Raw genomic sequence first — 24,587 nt, 5'->3', positions numbered from 1 at the left:
TCAGCGTTTTTGAAAATGCATCCCCCAAGGTGGTGAAAAAGGGGTTGAAAGTTTGTATGCACATCAAATATTTTTTGAGTGCGGGACTTGAATCTTTGTATAAGGGCATATTATAGGAATACAAGAAAAGTGATTTCAGCGTTTTTAAATATTCATCCCTTAAAAGGGTTAAATAAGGGTTGAAAGTTTGTATGGAGATCAAACATTTTTTTGAGTGGGGGACTTGAATCTTTGTATAAAAGCATAAGTATTATTAGAATACAAGAAAAGTTATTTTAGCGTTCTTGAAAATTCATCCCCCAAGGTAGTGAAAAAGGGGTTGAAAGTTTGTATGCACGTCAAATATTTTTTTGTGTGCGGGACTTGAATCTTTGTATAAGAGTATATTATAAGAATACAAGAAAAGTAATTTCAGCGTTTTTAAAAATTCATCCCTTAAAAGGGTTAAATAGGGGTTGAAAGTTTGTATGGAGATCAAACATTTTTTTAAGTGCGGGGCTTGAATCTTTGTATAAAGTCATATTATTAGAACACAAGAAAAGTTATTTCAGCGTTTTTGAAAATTCATCCCCCAAGGTGGTGAAAAAGGGGTTGAAAGTTTGTATGCACATCAAATATTTTTTTGAGCGTGGGACTTGAATCTTTGTATAAGGGCATATTTATAAGAATACAAAAAAGTGATTTCAGTGTTTTTAAAAATTCATCCCTTAAAAGGGTTAAATAGGGGTTGAAAATTTGTATGGAGGTCAAACATTGAGTGCGGCACGATTCAAATCGTTGTATAAAGGCATATTATTAGAATACATGAAAAGTAATTTCAGCTTTTTTAAAAATACATCCCCTAAAAGGTTTAAGAAGGGGTTGAAAGTTGGTAGAGAGATAAAATTTTATTTAAAGCTAGGAACTTCAAACTTCGTAAATAGGTAGTTAGGTAGTAGTAGGTTTTACTAAATACTGGACTTGAAAATATGCTGGAGGTTGAGAGGGATTATATCGAGAACAATTTTATTCAGTTAGGGGCTTGAAACTTCGTAGCCAGGTTGTGTATAATAATTAACAAATGATTAACAGTCCCTACTGCTATCTTTTGCTGCATAATGTTTTAAGCTAATGTAGAATATGTAACCACCAATATACAAATCCACGCGTACGAAGTCGCGGGCAACAGCTAGTATAAAATAAAACATACAAATGTTCTGTGAGTTTATTTATTTTTCTTTACTAAGTACCTATAGATGATTTTGCTGCTGACTGTAAGTAGGTATATTATTTACCTAGTGTAAATTAGAAACAGGTTTTTTATTGCGAAACGATTGACAGCCATATTCGAACTTTAAGATACGTCAAATACTAGAGATTGAAACGATATGGATTGGATATGTCAGTGTCAAACAAGTGTCAAAAGTGACGTTTCTTCAAACAAACGCGTCACTTTTGACACTTGTTTGACACTGACATATCCAATCCATATCGTTTCAATCTCTAGTATTTGACGTAGGTATCTTAAAGTTCGAATATGGCCGTAAGACGATTGACATTATTTTATGATTGTTGACGTTTAATTTTCAACTGCCAAAATTCAACCATTGATATTTAAGTAGGTACTTTATCAGCTACAGGGGCATAAAGGGGTACCATAAACTCCCCGTTTTATTACTGTTTCTAACATTCATTAAAAACTCTGCCAAATCTTAATGACATCAATATAGCGAGTAATTTCCCGAACTTCCAAACCGGAATGTCCTCATATCTCCCATTTATACGCTTCCTGATATATGGGCTAACTTCTGTTTTAACTTATAACGTTATCAGTAAATTACGATACTCATACCTATAAATAACGAAATACGAATGTAATTCTGAGAGTGTGTCTATATTTTCCGATAAAAAGTGAGAGTCCCTCGGGAAATCCGAAAACTAGTCCCCGTGTTGAAACTTGCCTGTTTTATGTTCTTTTATTTTAGTTTTTGGAGCGTGTTATGCTAATATTGAACTGAAGCGCCTGCGGATTTTTTTACAGCAATGACACGAAACTGTATAAGTAAGTTATTTAGGCGGACTAATTTTTTAACACCTAAAGGTGACAGTCCATTTCCAACCGCAGCTGCACTACTGTTCATTTTACTATGGCAATTGACAGTAACAGCGACGCGTTCAGTACCAGTAGTGCAGCTGCGGTCAGAAATGGAATGTTACCCTTACTTGGCGTGACCTGGGGCCTATTGCATAACATTTTACAGCTCATAATACAAGCGGAAGTCTCTTTCTAATAAATGGGAATGAAAAGAGGCGTCGGTTTGTATTATGAGTTGTAAAATGTTATGCAATAGGCCCCTGATTACTCTGAAAATATATATTTCTGCTGATCATCAGTTACCTCGGCTAAATCTAGCTACTTAAAAAAAAATTAACATGCAGAAACGTCTGCGATCGATGCTATTATATTAGCTAGTTTATACTAAAAATATACTGTTATGGTATGCAGGCAAACGATATACAACTGAAGGTAACAAATAAATAATTTGTAATTTGAATTAGGAAAAAGTAAATGAAAATTAGACATGTTTTTGCGATTTTTCTCTATCAAGAGCTTGCAAATATATGTAGTCTAATTTCCATGTGAATATTAGCATTTGCACTTGATTGAAACGTGTAAAACTACAGTTTTGCATTGGCTCTCTCCTCTCGAATAATATACTTAGGGCCAGTTGCACCAACCACATTTAGCGGACCGATTAACGTCAATCGGCAGTGTGGTAAGAAACTTCCTCTACAATAAAATTTAGCGAACGTTTTAACAGTGACAGATGGTTTGGTGCAACCGACCCTTAGTCTGTTATGTGTTTTGCGTTCGCCCCCTCTTAAAGAGTTTTTCTGTTTTGTGTTAGTAACGCACCTAATGAGCCCTGTTTACGACTGGTCTCTCAGACCCTTTACAGCATCTTTACAGAGTGAAATACGGCTGGGATGGGATGTTTAATTTCACCTGGTAGTAAATTAACTGGCTATTTCGGTGCTCTATTATTAATGGCGTTCTTGATAGTTAAAACGGGAAAATATGAGGTGTTTTATACGCCTTAAAGTTGTATTACTTAGTTTAACTAAGTATTAACTAAGTTATTTATAATTCCAAGGAGCAAAGTTAGTGTTTTTATGGTCGTGAGCTAGCGAGGGAGTATTATTCGTCATATTTTCATAGAAATTCGACATTAATTATGACATTGTGACACTATGTCCTTGCAAATGCCATGCAAAGTTACCTTGGTCCGACTCTAAGGCTATTTAAAAGTAATTTTTCAGCTATGTTATATGCAAAACACGAGTAAAAAGTAAAAGACGAAAATATCATGACGTATTTGTGCGAGTAGCTTTTTCTTACGGGTCACAAGAATATCTTATGTTTTTTCTTATTCTTACACAAGTATAAAATGTTTTCTTTTTGTCTTCGATTCCCAAAACAAAAGCTCGTAAATGTGTTATGAAGCGAAGTGCAGGTTTATAAATATATAAATACTTAATCCGGTCCCGGAAGGATTTCCTCAATTTACATTATACTGAAACAACGCACATGGCCACAGACCATACATTGAACTAGATCTCGACTCGAAGCACCTACCTACCACCACCTAATCAGAAACTTTTGCGATATGAATATTTTTTAAAACGATATTCTAAAATTATGCTATTCTTGATTGGGAGTAAGTTTCCCATGGCGCGTAGTTAACGTGCCAATCGTTAACGCTCCGTAGCGTATCGTAGTCATACTAGTCATCCCTCTCTCTATCACTCTTCCATAATAGTGCGACAATGACGGTTGCGTTTCGTTAGTTAGGGAGCGTTAACGATTGCACGTTGGTTACGCACCCAGAGCTTCCAACGATGCAGCGCTCTATGTCGTGGACTACGGTTGAAAAATACCTAAGAAATGAAATTCATTCAAATAAAGGCGTAAGTATTGTTCTAGATGGAAATCGAGGACAAGGAAGGCCGACCTCAAGTAAATGGGAACAGCCGGCCTAGACAAGGTGACAAGCGCTATCGTTTCGACAGCGAAACGCTTTGTGTCACTCTATCACTCTTCCATATTAGTGCAACAGTGACAGTTGCGTTTCGATCGCCACGGAGCGTAGCTATGTAGCAGGAAGAAGAAGATGCAGCATTATGAGTGTGGTATGTGTGAGTTCTACCAAAGACGTCCCGACCGAAATGGGAAACTATTTTTTTCACGGTCTTTGCACAAAAAAAGCTTGTTTTATTCCACCTGTAGAAACATGTCAAAGTACTATTTGCGGTGTCTAGTACAATACATGATCTGTGTGTTTTACTCATTAATACGAAACGGGCTACAATAAGTTAGCGAAAACGTCGTTTGTAAAACACGCAAGCGCTGAATACAGCTGAATATGATGTTAGAGGCGTATGCAGATTTTGAAAATGTGTTACCGACATAATATGTTTTACTTGTTCTTTTGCCAGTATACTCTGTCCTTATAAAAATACATGACTTATACAGTAATATTTACCATAAATCCAGCAGTACACTCGTTTGCCATCAGTCGTCGAATATTTAACCAAGTAGGTAACATATTTGCAGTGCAAGAGAGAGATGCGCAGACATTAATGTCATATTGGTATCATTTATTTAAAATCTGAATACGCTTCTATGCGCGAGCACGGGAATAAAATCTCACCTAATCATAAATGTAAGAAAATTTTAGTTCCACTACTTTACTAGACAAACAAATAACAACCGTAACACAACAGCTGAAAGCTCTTTCTCGATTACCACAGTTTCTACGCTACGCTGTCTGTTAGCTAGGTAGAGGTACTGTCTTAAGATTGTGTTTATGTAAATACAATCCTATCTCAATCAGGTAAAGTTTAATTTAGGTATGTTAGTAGTGAATCCTCGACACCTTTATTAGTTTACAGTTTTAGTACATCGAACGCTTACGCGAGGAATACAAGTAAATGTTGAAGCACTTTGAAAACAGTAAGCTCTTTTATTTAAGTGTTGGATTTAAGAACATTTTATACAGTGTGTAAATCCAATACGGGCGAATATTTAAACGGTGGTTAGCATAGGACCTAAAAAGTATATTGAGATAGATTTTACTTAGAAATGCATTGAAAATTATAACCATACAAAATAATTCGGCCCGCAATGTAATACACCACACACGTTACGGGATACGAGCTTTTTAAAGTAACTGTCAACGCTTGTTGGCAGTTACTATGAAAAGCTCGTATCTCGTAATGTCATTATCATCTTGTTTCTTAATGTTTACAGTACATTGCTGCTCGGTACATGTGGAAAAAATTAATCACGGGGTCATAATTAAGTGTAACTTAAAAAAACATCTTAATTAATGATAAGACGGGTAAATTCTATATCTGGTTTAATTTATTGCCCGTATTTGACTTACACACTGTATTCGTAGTTCGCAGTCGCATTTATTATGTAAAGAAATATGCAAGAATTAGCTGTGAATTTCTTGTTTTCCTATGTTCGTTTTAAGACGATTTGTGCACAATGAGTCCGATTTAGATTTAACAACTTTTTACGGCTTTGACCTTATTTTGATACGACCTTCAGGGCATCCGCTAACTGGTGCGGGGGCACTGAGCCGGCACACACACGCGGGTGCTCTAGTAGGTAAAATCCGCCGCACGCGTCCGCGGCTAGTTAGCGTTGCTCGTACTATTTTTAATAAATCCGCTCAGCACCCGCTCCGTGCACCCGCGCCACGTCAGCTAGCGGACGCCCAGACGTACTACCGCAAAAACCGTTTTTCGCAAATTTCGGGGATCTTCCTCTTTTAGGTACTCCAATGAAGGCGTAATTAGAGTGACAGAGAAAAATGCCCGCAAATTGCGAACTTCGATTTTCGCGGTTATAGCCCTGAACTGAAAATCGGTCACGCAGCTCACGCTGATTGGTGAATGAGAATTGAGAAATGAAGTAAAAGTCGTGTGTGAGAATAGATGCGCACCAATCGCCAAGATCATCAACTCGTGTCAAAACCAGTTCAACCCGTAACAGATTTTAAAATCTGAATTAGGCTCTTGCACGGTTTATAAAGATTTTTGCTAAAACGGAAATGCAATTTTAAACTTATTGTGTTGATAGTTGTTAAGTTTTTAAAGTCCCGCTTTGTTATTATAATATGTAACTTAATTTCACACCGTTAACGAGTTTAAAAACAAAATGCAATTTCAAACTTAGCAAGTTTTAACTTGTTTGGGGGTTGGGCATTGTTAAACAAAATGTGTGGAGTTTAATTCAAAGTAGGGTCAAGTGGGATAATGCGACATTTGGAGAAGAATGAGCTACAAAACATTTACATTTAGTGTACGGACGGACGCAACGGCTTCGTAGTAGGTAGGTACAGAAATAAAATTTAAAGGTCAAAAAGTCTTTTAGTATGAGTTAAGGTCAAGTAAAACAAGGAGTAAATTGTAACTATGTACAAACTTGTTGTTTAAAATAACTGAACCTCTAGTGTCAATTGCATTCAATAGCGTGACGGATGTACGCGTTTGCGTTAAGCCTGCTTTTGTATGGGATTTTAAACAGCGCGCCAAGCGGGACGATTTGGAAACTCAAAATCCCATACAAAATGAGACTTAATGCAAACTCGTACGATACATCACTATTGAATGAAAGTTTCACTAGGAGTAGGTACTGAAATAAATAGTAATTATAAGTGGATTTTTAAGCTTAATTTTCGTACTTTATGCTTATCGGCATGTCAAAATCTTTTATTTCTTTGTCTTATCAAGATACGAGGGGCAACTGAAAAGTTCGCGGCTATAGAAAAAAAAACTTATTTTAATTTTTCTTTCTTTTCTAGCTTAGGCCGCGAATATTTCAGCCTCCCCTCGTAAGATCAAAACCGTACGAATTCTTAAATTAGAACAGACCTCCTATTGTCCTGAGATTTCTACTCGCCAGAACTCTCATCGCATTCAGAACAACCCATAGTACCTACTCGGTCCGCGCCTTATCGCGGCGCGCACGCGACAAATTGTTTCCATTTCTATTTACCTCCTCCTCGACTGTCGTTGCAAACACTTGCAGACCATTGGTGATAGTACGAAGATTTATTTTTAGGCGGCTTAGCCAAAGTGCCGATCACTATCGCTTCGCCATCGAATCGCTTTGTGTCTCTCTATCACTCTTCCATATTAGTGTGACAGTGACAGTTGCGTTTCGTTCGCTATCGTAAGCGATTGGCATGTTGTCTACTGGGCTTGATCAATCTTCATCGACGTGCGAAAACTATATGCAGTCTACATATATTTCATTCGTGACGGCTAATCGTCGGAGGTAAAGTAGAAGCTCAGATTGGACGGCGTGCACCAGGATATCAGGACGACTCCTAGTGAAAAGTTGGAGAAAAGCCACGAATATATCGTACTGGAGAGATTTGCTTGACCAGGCTAGGGTCCACAATACGATGATGATATACCGTGAGCTCCGCTCCCGAAGTAGATTCGTACCTTTGTCCCTTTCTATGTTGAATTCTATCAGCATACACGCGATTCATTTTTAGGATAACTCTCTTGCTCCTAATAAATATATGAGGAGTGTGTCTTTTCAAAAGAGCTTATTTTTGTATTTATGATGTTCATAGAGAAATAAGCCCATATGAAAACAATCTCGTCATATAAAGTTGCTTTTCAAATCTAGGGCTCAAGAAACTTTGGATGACCTAAGACCTTGACTTGCTATTGCAAATGGAATAGCTTGGCCTGGACACAATTCAGGATTTCGCTCGGAAATAGGTTTGGAAGGAAAATATTATGTTTGTCTGCACAAGTGCGGGGCGTTGAGGGATTTGTGGGAGTGTGGATGCATCGTATTTTTAAGGTGTGCATGTGGCCAGTGCAGTGTTTTCTTTTAATTTTAAAAGTGTGACTGAAAAATGAACGTTCAGGACCGAGATTTAGTATACACTACCTATACTATACTAAATTTTAGGAGACTTTCTGCAATGAATGTGCGCCATACCGACATTACCGACAATTGTTTATAATGTCTACTAAATAGGTAGATTTTTTTATTTATTGTCGTTTTGGATGAAATTTGGTAGGTTTGGAGACCTCCTAATCTGAGGAAAAAAGTTGGTGTTTTACATCATGATCAGGAAAATCAATAAAATAGGGTTTATAAAACATTAATACATTTATTAAAGTACACTTTGTATAAGAATATGGCATCACAGAGAAAAAATACTTTCAGCACCTCAATTTTCTTACCAATACTTAAAATAACTTAACTAAAAATAACATTACGAAAATTTTCCTACACTTCACTGGTACTGCCCGAAGATGGACTGAGCGAATTTACCAAAGTACTGCACTGGGGGGAAGTGGGGAACGGCGGCCTGGTAAGCTGGAGGTTGTGCTTGGTAAGCCTGGGCCTGGTAAGGGACCACTACAGGTCCTTGGCGGATGAAGATCTGCCGCGGCTTGGTTTGGATAGGGATGAGGTTTTGAGATTCTGGTTTGAGTTGCCGAGAGGGTAGTTGTTGGACTTGGTATTGGGGCTGAGGTTGGTATTGGATTACTTGGAGTTGAGGTTGGAATTGAAGTTGTTGTTGAGATTGTTGCTGCAGCTGATATTGTTGAGGCTGAGGCTGAGGCTGATATTGAATTTGTTGTTGAGGATGCTGCTGTTGTTGAGCTTGTTGTTGTTGAGCTTGTTGTTGCTGATATTGTTGCTGTTGTAGCTGCTCTTGTTGTTGTTGTGGTTGGTATTGAAGTTGTTGAGGCTGAACGTAGTTTGCTGCAGGAGCTCCTACGGAGAAACTGGCGTAGCTGACGGCTCCTTGAGGTTGTGCGTTGTAGTTCTGGAAAAAGTAAAAACATCTTTCACATCTCGAGTAGGAGGTTGGAATTTTATCGGGCAGTTAGCAGGATGGGCCAACGACATCGCTAATATGTATAGAAAAAACAAAACACAAAGAACCCGATAAAAAAAAAGTTACGTGTTAAGTTTCGTGAAGAGATCTTTCTATACCCAATATGCAGGGGGTGAAAAGAAGTAGAACAAGAGAGATAAACTGTTTACAATCTGTATCTATTATTCAACTTAAATTGGCCTCGTTTCCAGTAACTTAAGTATTTATGACATTGTTACTCCCTGATACCAAACTGAGTTAAAATCTTCACCTGTTGTTGTAGTGGTTGTGGCTTAGCCCTCTCTTCCGCTGCCTTCACAGCTTCAGGTTGTCCGGTCTTCAGCTCTCTCTGGGCTGGTCTTTGATGTTGCTCCTCACTTATGCCTTCATCGGCGTAAGTAATTCCAGGTTGGGCTTGCACCAATTGGATGAGGGGCGGCTGGTATCCTTGGTTCTGGTATTGAGGGGCCTGCTGTAATTCATAATTTATAATTTTTGATTATATGTAATATTAAATTCGTAGTAGGGTATTCAAAAATCCGATAGGAATAATATCAAAGAATTAATGATTATAGATGTAAACTCAAAGAAAGAATCGGGCTCTCAAGTTACACAGACGTACTTGATGCTGTAACATGGCGTCATATGTTTTGAGGTAAGTAAATAGCCAAACGTCAAATATTGTCAACCTGAGCAACCGTATAATGTAAGTACAGGGACGTACAACGAATCCATCTACTTCAGCTGTTTTAAAAAAAGACAACATTAAACCGCAACAAGAACCACTATGCCACCACTACATAATTTTATGTCAAAATATATAGCAGTAGTGTGTTTTGTGATAGGTGAAAAAAAGATAAAGCAATAACCTGGTATTGAATCGGCTGATTAAAGGCCTGCTGATAAACAGGGAACTGCTGAATAGGCTGATGCTGATACACAATCGGCTGCGGCGCCTGCTGATACGGCTGGTAGTTGACCGTCAGCCGAGCGATGGCCTGCTTGGGATTGGGTAGCTTCGGGTTGTACTCCTGCAACTGGATGGCGTTCTGTTGGGGCTGGTAGGTGATCTTGTGCTCGGAGTACGCCAGTTGAGATGGGATTGGGGCTGATATCTCGTATGTTGTGGGTGATGATAGCTGAAAAAGAAATTAAAAAATATAAAAACTACCTGACCGTTTTCATGTATTCATGCATTAATTGCTACCAATTTATTGCATGCATTGCATATTCAATTAACCATCTGTCATCAACTCATCACTAAAGCTAACATTGAAAACGTAGATACATACTTCATCATTATCATAACTTAAGAGCTTTGCTCTTGTCGGTGGAGTAATCGCCAATCATTCCTTTCTTGTGCCAGTCTTTTAATTTCCTCATACGATGTATCATTTTTTTTTGGCAAGATAAGTAGTTATTCTAGGTTTCCCTTCTTCTCTTGTCTTTTCAATCCTGCCTTCCAAGATGTTCAGGAAAAACTTGTCATGCCGTATCAGGTGTCCTACCATCATGCCTCTCCTATTTCTTATTGTATTTAATAAGCATCGCTTTTCATAGATACATACTTACCTTCCTAAATATTCTCACATCGTCAAAATATTTCTCAGAATCGTGTCAATTAAATTACATAAACTAAAAAAATAATAATGAATTTTCGAGATCCTTCTTAAGTGACGGTAAAAAGATACCACTTAGTTCCCAAAAGATTTTCAGGTTTGGCACATCATTTATCATTTCTATTTGCATAGTTAAATCAATAAAAAGCTCTAAAAATAAACGATGAAAATACCTTTAACTTGTAAGTTTGCACTGAAAACCTATTCAGACGAAGTGGCTGCGAAAATTCCATTTTAGTTTATGACCACTCATTTCAGGGCAAGGACCAGTAGGTAATAAACACTAAGTTTACATGCGCTCCAGATAGTTTCAGCATCATTGTTGCTTTCATTCATTTTCCCTAGTTTGTCTTTAGTATCGGACTTAAGAGACCCACAGGTTACCAGTTGGACGGACGATATCAGCCTGTCAGTTGTTCGGCGGAACTGTCACCTTTTTTTTGCGTTTAACCATAGAGAAATATAGTAAGACAAGAGTGCTCACTCCATACATCAGTTCAGACTATTAATTTCAGTGTCTACATCTAGCATCGAGTAGCGGAACTATCAGTACTGCTACTTGACAATAGATGTAGCAGTACTGGTAGTTCCGCTAATCGATGCTAGATGCTAATAGTCTTTTTGGTACTAAAACTGATGTATGGAGTGAGCACTCTATGTATTTTTTTCTCTATGGTTTAGCTGATATCAGCCTGTGATATCGTCCGGCGAACTGGTAATCTGTGGGCTCTTTAAGTATCGGCACCAGAGTTGAGGTTACAAAAAAACATGTCATGTAATGACAGTGAAATGATAACTTTGTGTTCCTGTATCGTACTGCAAGAATAACTAAAAATTCAATGGAATAGGACAATTTACGTTTACTCATTTATTCATTCACTACCATTTTTGGGATACATAGCAGAATGTCCAAGTCGCAAAATGTGCAGGCTACGTAAAATGAGCAAATCGCAAAATGTGCAAATCTCATAATGAGAAGATCGCAAAATGTACAGATCTCATAATGAGCAGATCGCAAAATGTGCAGATCTCATAATGAGCAGATCGCAAAATGTGCAGATCTCATAATGAGCAGATCGCAAAATGTGCAAGCAGATCGCATAATGAGCAAGTCGCAAAATGTGTAGATTTTGAAATAGAGCTCAGATTCTACAGGTCCAAAAAGCGTAATCGTTGCCAATAAGGCTTCTGTTGATTACCGAATGTTAAAATATTTTGAAACAAACCTGCTATCTTTTTTATTATTTTGATACCTTATCGTGACCTTGTTTTATGAGCAAATAATTTATGAGGCAGTGCTTTGAAATATGCCCGTTGGACTTTGTACCATGCAGTTTAACTAGGGACGACACACAAAGCAAACGACATTACTATATGCACCTTTCGCGACCTGCACTTTTTACGATTTGCACATTTAGCGACCTGCGCTTTTTATGATTTGCACATTATGCGGCCTGCACTTTTTACGATTTGCACATTTCGCGACCTGCACTTTGTACGATTTGCACATTTTGCGACCTGCTCGTTTTACGATCTGCACGTTTTACTACCTGCACCTTCTGCGATTTGCACTAGTGCTCATTTTGCGACTTGCACATTCTGCTATGTATCCCATTTTTGCAATCAGCACTTCGTAGTGTGTGTAATAATTCGCCTGATTCACCTCAACTCTCCTGTCAATACACATATGCCTATTTTATTTAGAAATATTTCCCTCTTGTCTTGTAAGCAATCACCTTAATCCGGTATTTGAAAAAAAAACCTGGGGCCTTACCATGATGTCCTTATTGTGATTCTGTTTAGGACCTAAACTGAATCGCTAAAGGACGGAGCTATGCGACTTATATATTAGCTCCATCCTTTAGCGATTCAGTTCAGGGCCTAAACAGAAGTCATGGTAAGGCCCCTGGCCCCTATTCACAAAATGCTGAAGCTCAAACGGAGGATGCTGTCACAGTCGCCATCCAAATGTTACTTTAATGGTCGAACAGGATCGCAATGTGTCTATACAGTGTGTAAGTCCAATACGGGCAATAAATTAAACCAGGTATAAGAATTTACCCGTCTAATCATTAATTAAGAAGTTTTTTAAAGTTACACTTAATATGACTCCGTAATGAATTTTTTTCACATGTACCAAGCAGCAATGTACTGCAAACATTAAGAAACAGAAGATGACATGACATTACGAGATACGAGCTTTTTATTGTAACTGCTAACAAGCGTTGACAGTTACTTTAAAAAGCTCGTATTCCGTAACGTGTGGTGTATTACATTGCGGGCCGAATTATTTTGTATGGTTAAAATTTTCATTGCATTTCTAAGTAAAATGTATCTGAATATACTTTTTAGGTCCTATGCTAACCACCGTTTAAATATTCGCCCGATTGGATTTACACACTGTATAATGACTTCGGCAATGAGTTAAGGTTGTCACATGCTAAGTATGATTAATGAGTTTATTTTAGGACTACTGGGGGCGCTTTGTCATCGTAATTATGGAAGTTGTACTGTTGTTTAGTAGCTTAGCTAATGATCTCAGATGTCTTGAAGTATTTTCTGCGTAAGTAATTAATAGACTTGGGAATTTTAGGTCTTTTGGTATTTTATTAAGGGAAAATAAGTTTATAATTGACCGAACGAGTCCATAGAGCATCTCCGTTTCCTTATGTGCGGTTGTTCTCCTCTGCAGAACCGATAGTCGACTCTATGTCTTTGAAGTCCACGAATGGTCAGCTAAATAATTGTGTAAACGATGGTACAACTTACACGAGGCTGATAAACAGGAATAGGAGAGAAGAGATGGCTAGCGATGGCGGCAGGGAAGGGAGGACCCTGGCCGGTCAGCACGTCAGATATCTTGGCCACGTGGGACACTGGCTGGGCGTAGATGTGCTGTGGACAAATGGTTTCAGTCAGATTTATATGACGCATCAAAACTATTTAGTTTGAAAATGTCGCAGCGTTTATGTGGCTGTAGCTAATTTCGTTGGAAATAATCGTTAAGAATTATAGTGCGACATAAAATAGTAGAAATTAAATACGTAAAAGGGAACTAAAAATATCCCATACTGAATTGTTGCCATGTTTAAAAAGCATTTTACGTCAAAAATGTTACAGTTACGTAGGAAATGGCGCCCTCAATAATTTCCTACAATTTCTTGTCGGACTATGAAAACGTTCATTTTCGGTGGAACCTTTACTTAATAAAAAAAAAGCTTTACTTAAATTATTAGTTTAGCTTAAATACGCTGCCATCAATACCCTATGAGCTTAGGTACTTGAGGTGTAGGCAAACACAATAAATTCAGATTACGAGTCAACAAAACAGACAAAACTACCTAAAAGTTAATCAAATGAAGTCGGCAGTCGTCTTTTTACCTGATCCTCGACCCAACTTTGGACAGGCGTTGACGCGGGTACAGTCACTACAGGCCGTCAAGGCCGTGACAGAGATATTGAAGGCTTCGAACATTTGGAAGAAAATTTACCATGCCGAATATGTGGCGCATTAAATATGCATGTGTTTTGAAAAATTGGAGCCAAAAGATGCATAATTAATATAGACAAAATAAAGAATGGAATGGAAAGTTGTTGTTAGTTTTAGACATAAAATGGTATTATACTGCTATAATGAAATAGAGAGTGTGATTTGCCATTTGATGAAATTACTACTTTAAGGAAGGTATAGATTTAATACTTTTTACGAGTTATAATATTGGCTAACCTTTTATGTGATAAAAAAAAGAAAAAAAGTTACATTTTCATAGAAAGTTGACGTTTATGGTGATGCTTCCACATTTTGTTATAGCAAAGTCTGTGCAGAGATAGCTTGGCCAGACTTTAATTATTTAGAGTGTTTTTAGAGTCATATTCCTTATCAAAAATATTTTCACCAAAATATATCTGAATCACAATTTTTTTTATCAACTGTCAGTTTTCTCTTAACTGTCAGTTTGGTCAGTGCCCTGGTTTCCAAAAAAATTCAAACTCAACAATACCCCCAACGCTTTGCATTTCCTTGTAAAAACGCAAAACATTTTCCACGTTTCCTCCCATCTCAATAAATTTGGGTAACGCTTGCAAAAATGCCTCCGTGTGCCATCACAAGGAGGGCTATGAATCATAAATTAAGGGCCCAATTTGGGTCAACGTAATGAAACTTCAAGTTGGGTTGCAAATGAACTGACGTTTTATTTAAAAAAACACGTTATTACTTAGTTTACAACAGATGGCGCTAGTGGTAATACATATACTATTATTTTGTTACTATGATAGAAAATTAGATTTACAACATCCTCTCTTAACAAAATAATCTAAAAATGACCTGAGAGTTTTAATCTCAAAAACAACAAACAGAAGCTTACTATTTCAGAAACTTATATTCCAGATATGCCCATTAATTTCATAAATTTATAGTGCTTGTCTGCACTAAGGCTTTTTGTGAGCAAATCAGCTGGCATGTTAGAAGTTGGTACATATTCTAGTTTGACCTTATTATACATAACACATTCTCTAACAAAGTGATGTCGCACATCAATATGCTTGGTCCTCTTGTGGAACAATGGATTAGCTGCTAATTTGAGTGAACTTTGACTATCACTGTATAAGCATATTGGTGTACTCTCACATGGTTTTAAGATATCATTTAACAAATTCTTTAAATAAATTGCCTCTTTACAAGCTTCGCTTAATCCCATGTATTCCGATTCACAGCTCGACAAAGCAATAGTTCTTTGCTTTCTGGATTCATAAGATATTACACATCCCGACATTATGAAGCAATAACCTGTGTAAGATCTTCTATCTATAGTACATGCTGCCCAATCAGCATCCACAAAACCATGCAAAGAACTATTACACTTTCTATACACTAAACCATAGCTTTTAGTTTTCTGTAAATATCTTAACAGTCTTTTTAAATGTTTCCAATGAGTTTCATTATAACTATTGTTATACTGGCTAAGAAAACTTACACTATAAGCAATATCAGGTCGTGTTAGGACAGACAGGTACATAAGACTACCTATTAATTGTTGATAGGGATACCTTTTATCACAATTATTTATTTCCTTTTCTAATTTTAAATTGACTTCCATAGGAGTGCTTGAACCTTGACAATTGGGCATATTAAATTTGTTTAAAATATTCTCAACAAATTGTTCTTGGTCAACAGTGATACAATCTTTTTTAACATTTACTCTCATTCCTAAACACTGCTTGATCTGGCCTAAGTCCTTTATTTTAAATTTATTAACAAGTTCAGACTTTAACTCCTCATATGAATTTCTGCAATTATAAAACACAAAGAAGTCATCCACAAATAATGCAATATATACTTTCACATTGTTTTCACATTTTATAAACAGACAGGGTTCATACTTTGATTTCTGATAACCCAGTTTTAACAAACATTCTTCTACTCTAGTGTACCAGGCCCTAGCAGACTGCTTTAGGCCATAAATTGCCCTCTTTAATTTTAGTACCTTATTATCACAATTTACAAAATTGGAACATTCTGGTATTTCCATGTATACATTTTCTTTAATGAAACCGTTCAAAAAAGCTGTAGGTACATCTAAGTGATTCATATTTAAATCTAATTGAACACTCAGAGCAAACAAGAGTCTTAGAGTGGAGTACCTTAACACTGGCGAGAAGGTTTCTGTAAAGTCTATGCCCTTCTTTTGTGTGAAACCTTTTGCGACTAACCTTGCTCTATAGCGCACTTCACCATCACTGTTAAATTTCTTTTTAAACACCCACTTATTTTTCACCACTGTACCATCCTTTGGCCTATCTACCAGCACCCAAGTGTCATTATCACTGAAAGATTTCAGTTCCTCTTTCATTGCACTTTGCCACTGCACTTTTTCTGGTCCGGTCACAGCCTCGGTAAGTGAGATATTTTCTCCTGGAACCTCATCAACACACATGGTTGCATAGCCATAGTAATCTGGTTGACGTCGAACACGCTTGGACACCTCCTGCATTTCTTGCTCTGTCTCCAGTGTCGAATCCATTTCTAGCTCGTAAAAGCTGTCATCCTCACTTGGAACATACGTCACATCATTGTTATCCTCGTGAACGCTGTCATCTGTGGTACTCTGTGACATACTTCTAGACCAGCTACTCTGTGCCTCTAGAGTCACACACTCACTATCCTCCTTTTGATGGTCTTCTACCAAAAGCGTTCTTTCTTTTACACCAAAATTTTCCATAATTATTATGTCTCTGGCAATAACTATATCCTGAGAATTTGGATCATACAAGCGATAACCTTTGGTGACTTCTGAATAACCAACAAGGTACATCTTGGTCGCTTTCTTGTCCCATTTTCTGCGCTTTTGCTTTGGGACATGCATCATTACTGGGCTACCGAAGATCCGTAAGTGGCCAATGTTTGGCTTCTTGCCTGTCCACATTTCATAAGGTGTAGTATCTCCATCGAGTCCTGATGCCGGTGACCTATTCTTTACATACACTGCTGTGTTTATAGCTTCTGCCCAAAACTTCTTATCAAATTGAGCATCGAAAAGAAAACAGCGTGCTTTCTCTACTAAAGAACGGTTGTATCTTTCCGAAACACCATTAGATTCTGGTGTATACGCAGTTGTTTTCTGATGCACTATGCCGCACTGCTTCAAGTAGTTCTCCATTTCAGTTGAGCAAAATTCTCCACCACCGTCACTTCTTATCACTTTAATTTTCTTAGACTGCTGGTTTTCAACTAATTTCTGGAACTCCTTGAAGTATCTGAATGTTTGATGTTTTGATTGAAGAAAGTAAACAAAACACATTTTGCTATAGTCATCTACAAATAAGAGGTAGTATCTTGCATTTCCAAGTGACTGATTTTCCATTGGGCCGCACAAATCCGTGTGGATTAATTCCAGGACTTGATCCATACTTGAAGTTGCTGTTGCCGCTAGCATACTTATTTGCCTAATATTTAAACGGTACACTCCATCTACTAAATCAGCCTTTCCGATGACTTGATTTTGTGCATTTATAATGTAACAGCCCGTTTTCTCAAAATGAACCTTGTTTCCATTCGCAATCAGCTGACTGACTGATAACAAATTCGTGGTTAGGTTAGGAACGCACAATACATCACGAACTGGAATGTCATACTCCGTATTATTCACCACTGTAGTAATCTGTGTATCTCCTGAACACACTACTGGCACACAGGCTTTATTAGCAACGATTATTTCTTTCATTTTCGGTTGGTAACAAACATTGGATAGAATGTTTTTATTAGATACAAAATGGCCGCTCGCGCCTGAATCGACGTAAAAATCATTCGGGCTAAATTTTCCTGTTGAAAATACGGCACTAAACGCATTCATCTTCACTTTCTGCCTTTCAGGACATTGATTTTTATAATGCCCCAGCTGTTTACAGTCGTAACAACGTATCGACGCTTTTGACGTTTTGACGTTTCCATTGACAGATGTCGAAGAACTCGAAGATTGCGTTTCGTTACTCCCACTGTTGTAACTTTTCTTTTGAAATGTTTTATTGCTACCTCCAATTCGTTTGTGCGAATTTTTAGCAATGAATGCGGTTTCTGATTTAACCTCAAAATCTGTACTCATATCCAATAACTTTGTTTTTATAGAATCTGCACTTATAGTCATCCCCGAATGCTCAATAGCCATAATCATCGGGCTAAATTTCTCTGGAAGACCCGCCAATAACAAAGAACCGATCCACTCATCGTTTATCTCGAAACCAGTACCTTTTAATTTCTGTGCCGTTTCCACTAACTGTGTCACGTACGCAGTCATAGACTCACTTGTTTCTAGGCGTATTGAAATTAAATTCCTCAGCAAGCTAATCTTACGCGTGTAACCGGAGTCGTCAAACAATGATTTTAGCTTAATCCAAGTACTTCTCACTGAAGTCTCGCCTTTAATATGGACATAAAGCGAAGGATCAATGGTTAAAACCATCTTAGCTCTGGCTTTTCTGTCGCTTGCATCGTCTAGCACATGCTGGCTGGCCAAGTCGACGCCCTCCAAGACGAGAAAGTTTTCCACAGCAAACGCCCAGTCGTCGTAGTTTTCTCGCCCTTTCAACTTTGGAACGTTCACTGAATAGTTCGCTGACATTTTATTACTGTGCACTACGAAAAACTACCGAAAAAACTCCGAAAAACTAATTAAATACGAGCTGGACCCGTAACCTAATGAAACTTCAAGTTGGGTTGCAAATGAACTGACGTTTTATTTAAAAAACACGTTATTACTTAGTTTACAACAGATGGCGCTAGTGGTAATACATATACTATTATTTTGTTACTATGATAGAAAATTAGATTTACAACACAACGGAGGAGCCGTTTCAGCAAAATTTAGGGGCGGCGCAACCCGACAGTCGAATGCGCTATTAGCACGGTAAGGATTGGAACAATCAGTATCTTCACTCAGTAAAGCATTGAAATAATATTATTCTTTGACAATTTTTTTTTATATACCTATATTTGATTTGTTTCGACGTAAACATATTCTTTGATATAGGTAAATTTTTCACTGTTATAGGTATTAATTGTATTTTACTCTTGATGCATATTTTGACGAGTGGTAATACGAGTATTTACCCAATAGGGTAAAGGTCAGATGATATCTTGGTATCATAATATTTCGAGAAAAGTTTTTCATAAGGAGAAAGTTTTCATGCTACGTGCTTAATGCATAATACTTTTTATAGAAATGAAATAGGTTTAAATTTCTGTAACTTATAATTATTTATGGGGATATAATTAACAAGAAAACATTTTATGTCATATGTCTCGCGCATCTGATATATTTCGCCAGGTATATGAAATCAGGATGGTGTCAAAAGTTAGACTCCGTACGTTTATAAATGCAGAGTTATAATACTGTTTCCCCATCACCGTGGAGCTATTACGGAAGATTATTTCTTAAGAAAATGTTTATGTACCAGTTTATAGGCGAAGGGATTAAAAGAAATAAAGACGGGAACAAGATTAAATACATTGTCGTGTTGCGCCGCCATTTTGAATGATGCTGTCTGTTTTATGGAGCAAAACGGCGATCACGCCTTGCCTAGGGATTCATTATTGCGGAAATAATTGCATTTATATTATTGTCTTGATTTTATTTTGCATCATTCGTTGAGATTCTTGATAATAATTCAGGCAGTAGCTTTGTCTCTGAGTCAAAGAGGTGAGAATGTAAGAAGTAACAGAATACTCGTAAGGTAGGTAAAATAAATATAAATATAATTTATAACATCCAAAGCCTGTATTAGACTGAGCATAGTAACGCTACCCCCTCTGCCACTTATACGGTAGTTTTACTCCATCTTCGAGTCAATCCCGTGCCGTGATTGGTCCGTGTCTTTGAACGGACCAATTACGGCAAGGGATTCGCTCACCTCGTCCCCCCGCACCCCCGTATTTTTGGCAGCATCGGTTTCATGAAATAATTGCTCTAAACTCAGTGTAGAGGATTCCTAGTATATGCCTGTATCCAATAGTAAAAAAAAACACAAAAACAAAGAAACAAACATGCTATTTTAAACCTAAACATGCTACACCTAAACTAAAATTTGAATATAAACTGAAATAAATATCTGAAGAAAATGTGACCAAGGCCTCCGGTGGTTGAGGCCGAAATCGAAACGGTTTCTTCATTATTCAGCTTAACCCTCACTGATTATCAGTCCGCCGGACGATATCGGCCCGTCAGTTGTTCGGAACTGTCAACTTTTGCTTTTAACTGACAGGCCGATATCGTCCGGCGGACTGGTAATCAGTGGGCCCCTTAAGGGCCACCCCACATCTAGCGTCTTTCGAGCGTCGGCGTCGGTCAGCGCTATGGAAAATGACGTCGCTGCGCAGTTGCGTCGGCGTTGCGTCGAGCAGGGCCATAGAGTTGTAGACGCCGACGAGACGCCGACGCTCGAAAGACGCTAGATGTGGGATGGCCCTTACACTCTACCCGGCTACTCAAAAAATATTTAAAAAATAATCTAATTTGTTCCATAGTTGTAGGTTTCAATATGTAAAATACTGGCCTGGACTACCTTCTATGAAGACTTTCTAAATAGCCTGCTCATTGAAGCAAGCTCCAGCTCCTACTGATAAGTTATCCTAGCAACGATATTTTAAACAATCTCAGGACAAAGCGGGCAGCGATAAGGCGATTAACGTCGCAATTACTTATCTACTGCCGACTACCCTCGACCTCTGTTCGGCTACTAAGACTAGTTATGTTGTGAATTGGATTAATAACTTTTTCGATTTTGCCCCCGGGGAGGTACTGCTTAAATTTTTGCCTATGCGCAGGAATCTACATTTCTACAAGCCATAAAACATTTACAAAAATTAAATTCGGGAAAATGAAGGAGATTTAATATTATTTTTTAAATAGGTAGTGTAGTGTTCAGCATAATCATTTCTTAAATTCTTTTTCTTGAGTCAGATAGTAGAGTCACCACACGGGATTGTTACGCCATTTAGGGTCCTAGCTAAATTGGTTGTTCCATACTTACGCTATGGAATGTCCAATTTGTGACTCACTGGCCATTTAGCCTTACCATCACGGAGCTTGACTGTATTACAAATTTAATAAATTAGGGTACAAATCCAACGCATACGATTTCAGCACGAGTCGAATCGGGCCCCGGCTATTACTCCCTAGAATATTTCCTGGGTCCGTCGTGACCTTGCCCTGTTTATATAACAATATATTTTTACATGGACCGTCTCTTAGCTTGGACCTTATATGGGCTAGTGGAGTTTTCTTTTTAGGACGCCTTGTATGAAGGCTGGTTTCGGGTAATTTAATGGAAAGTGGTGCGATTATGAGAGACAGAGAAGCAAGAATATATTATGTGTATTTTTACTTGTATATATACCTATCTATATAAATAAATACATGTTTATGTTAAATAAAAACAAAAAAAGCGTGTAATATTTATTTTCGCGGTGGAATAGTGGAAGCATTACTTAATTTCATGTAAAAAGACGTAAGTACTTAGGTAAGTATAACGGGTTAGCGTTAGCACCGATTGACTAGCACGTCATTATTTCGTGGATTAGCAAAATAATATTTTTTGTTTTAATTATTATAATTATAAATGATTTCCGCAAAGTAACACATAATTCTATTAATATTTTGACTTTTTAACTTTTTTATAGGACATTCAAAACATATTCTTTGGGTGTGGAAATACCTATGTGTCGATATCATTTGAAATTCTAAGCTTCTCAAGATTAACTGCGAGTCTTCTACTACCAATAAACTGTAGTCCTTAATAAGGTTTTAAGGCGGGTCTCAATTTGAACCTTATCCGTTTGATGTTTCATATTAAATTCTATTTCTTAGGGAAAAAGCGTGGCGGCTGGTAACTACGGCTTCCTAAAGCTATTCCGGATTCCATTGCAATGGAATTTGAATCCAACACAAAATAACCTTATATTTTAAAACAAACTTTAACACAATACATTAAAGTCCATGTTGGTCTCAAGTCTCAACTATGTTAGTTATTTAAAAAAATGCTGGCTGGATTCGATCGGCCATTTAAGGATATAGTGACGTAACGGTTGCTATTTAAATATGGAGACTGATTGAAAAGTTGACGTGATTGAGTATGTACCGTCGACTGATATTTCGTAAACCTTATCGTCAAGAGATAAAGTTCACTTTTGGCTAGTTAAAAGTGTATTTATACTGCAAACCAAACTGACGACCGGGAACTTAAGCCTTCTCATTCACACTTGCATAATCGTAGTAGGAGTGAATGAGATAGTAATAATGATGTCGTCTGTCGTCATTTGGTTTGTAGGTTCACACGGATATTAGCTTTTTTATGGTAATTATACATGATTAAGTTGAAAGCGGCTTGACATTATGATCGAGTATGGATTTATTGCCTGGTAATGTTTGTATTTTGTAATTGCAATAAGTTATTGGGCAAATTAAGCGCAGAGCCAAAGACGAGAAACTTCCACGCTTTTTGTAGGTACATTATTCGAATTAATCGCGACTGAATTGCTTGTAAAAGATAATACAAAACAAAACACATTCAATACAAAAAGGTAATTTTTTTTTCAATAATACGAAACGCGTCTATCCTGCTAATCAATAAAGAAACGCAGTACCAACTTTATATGCAGTTCATACTTAATATAGGTAACTTTTCCAGACCGGTAATACGACATTCAAAAATTCAAGAAAAGAGCGTATCTACTTCCATTTTAAATTCCGGCAACGCATTTGCAATCACTCTAGTGTTGCGGGTATCCATGGGCCACGGTAATTGCTTCGCATTCAGGTGATTCGTTAGCTCGTTTGCCTCCTATCGTAAGCCAAAAAACTATTAGAACGAACGACAGAGTGTGTATAGAATAATGTCTACCTACTCCGCAAAAGAAGTACGAAAAGTAAAAGTACGTTAACAGAATTGCGAAAATCGCATTGAGGTTGAAAGAAACACTTAATTCTAGCAGTGACTCACACATTCACAGAAAAACCTCATCATTCGTAACGAACTAGCGGGCCAATTCGAACGTACACTGACATCAGAATGATATTTGAATCATGTTATTTATAGTTATCGTGCGTCTCGCCCGCGCCAATACATGTACAGACATGTATGAGCGAATGGTGGATTTGGTCACATTTTCTTTGGTGTGTCGTATCTATTTCAGTTTATAATTTCAAATATAATAGTGTGACTACTTAAAAAACTATCGCGTTTTGAACACATATTAACTCACATTTATAGACGGGTATGGAACATTTTATTTTATTACCTTAATTAAAAAATAAATCAAAATATTTTCCTAAAAATAATTTTATTTGTTCCCTAGTGGAAGTATGAGCGAAATACACGATAACTAAATAACACGATTCAGAATGCTTTTGGCAACTTTAGTTGCCAGCTGTCACCCTTATTTAGGTCACTGAAAAATATCAATCGTGTGACTGGATATAATTCTGATGTCAGTGTACGTCCGAATTGGCCTGTAGGTTTATGCCGAAGATGAATGCCTGAAAAGGCGCGGACGGACCGCAAATTGCAAATAATTTCAAAGGCGGCATTTCGGGCAAATCACCTGGGGGCCTATTTCTTAGTAAATGAGCTAGGTCCTGATTGCTATCTAGATTAAATTAGAAGTGTGATTTGCACAAGGCGTTGTTACTGAGCTTCTTGGGTAAGAAAAGGCAAAATAATGGATGCCCACGTACCTAATAGCAACCACATTTCTTATTGACATTTAATTGTTATTTCAATAAGAAGAAAAACAGATGATTAGTGTGGATCGAGAGTAATAATATATATCAAATTGTGCCATTCAAAACCAAAAGGGTACTTATTGTCGGTAGTCAATGAGGCGCTATTTCAATATAGCTTCAATTTGAAATCAACCTTATCGACAACCGACAATGTGGTACCTTTTGGTTGAAAGCGTCGCAATTTTATTTATTTATCTACCAGAGTTTCCAGCATTTCCCCTAACTTTGGTAAAATAGAGAATATCTCAGTTTATTTACGTTTATTATGCATGTACAGGGTAGGATGAATTGCCCACAAGTATTTTCCTCAAACTTTCCTGTTCGGATTCTTCACTTTATTCCTACGGGAATATTTGGCTTATATGTTTATCGGAGTAAAGTTGCTGACATCGAGTATTGCCTGGATTTCTGGTTTTGTCTTCTATCAATCAACTATCAAAATTGGGTACTTTCCTCTACTTAAAATAAACTATTTCACACCGTGCACGAAATAAAGCACCAGATAATTATTAGAAAAACGTAGGTAGCATTTATTTTTAAATACTATTTCAATTTAATGAATTGGATTGAAATATAAAAGTAGTCGAGTTGACCATGACGTTACTACACATATTTTCATATAAATTCGACATTAGAAAATCGTTTTGACAGTTCTAAAAAAGAAGCTGATTTGTCTAGTAGGAAAGTAGCCAATTTATTCGTATATCGTATTCGAAATCGACTGTTCCTCGTCTCCATAATTTTGACATAAGACCGCACTAATCCCTATATCACTTGCATCACATTGA

At 37.3% G+C, this 24,587-nt stretch overlaps 2 protein-coding genes across 2 annotated transcripts in view; both read right to left on the bottom strand.

Moving 5' to 3' along the window:
- Window positions 1-8,179: 8,179 nt before the first annotated feature.
- LOC134653671 (putative uncharacterized protein DDB_G0271606) lies at window positions 8,180-9,543 on the bottom strand. Its single transcript, XM_063509063.1, has 3 exons — window positions 9,529-9,543; window positions 9,178-9,378; window positions 8,180-8,855 (listed from the first exon to the last, which is right to left on the bottom strand). The coding sequence occupies exons 1-3, from the start codon at window positions 9,541-9,543 to the stop codon at window positions 8,316-8,318; spliced, it is 756 nt and encodes a 251-aa protein (XP_063365133.1). The 3' UTR covers window positions 8,180-8,315.
- A 169-nt stretch (window positions 9,544-9,712) lies between these two features.
- The window catches only part of LOC134653670 (uncharacterized), a 51,186-nt gene continuing 36,311 nt past the window's right edge, over window positions 9,713-24,587 (bottom strand). Inside the window, exons 4-5 of the mRNA XM_063509062.1 lie at window positions 13,295-13,420; window positions 9,713-10,045 (exon numbers count right to left, since the gene is read on the bottom strand). Of these exons, the coding sequence (XP_063365132.1) occupies window positions 9,713-10,045; window positions 13,295-13,420 (459 nt within the window). The remainder of the gene's footprint in view (window positions 10,046-13,294; window positions 13,421-24,587) is intronic.

Source organism: Cydia amplana, chromosome 13, assembly GCF_948474715.1.
Source record: "Cydia amplana chromosome 13, ilCydAmpl1.1, whole genome shotgun sequence".
NCBI classification, from domain to species: Eukaryota; Metazoa; Arthropoda; class Insecta; order Lepidoptera; family Tortricidae; genus Cydia; species Cydia amplana.
This window is presented reverse-complemented; position numbering and strand designations above follow the sequence as displayed.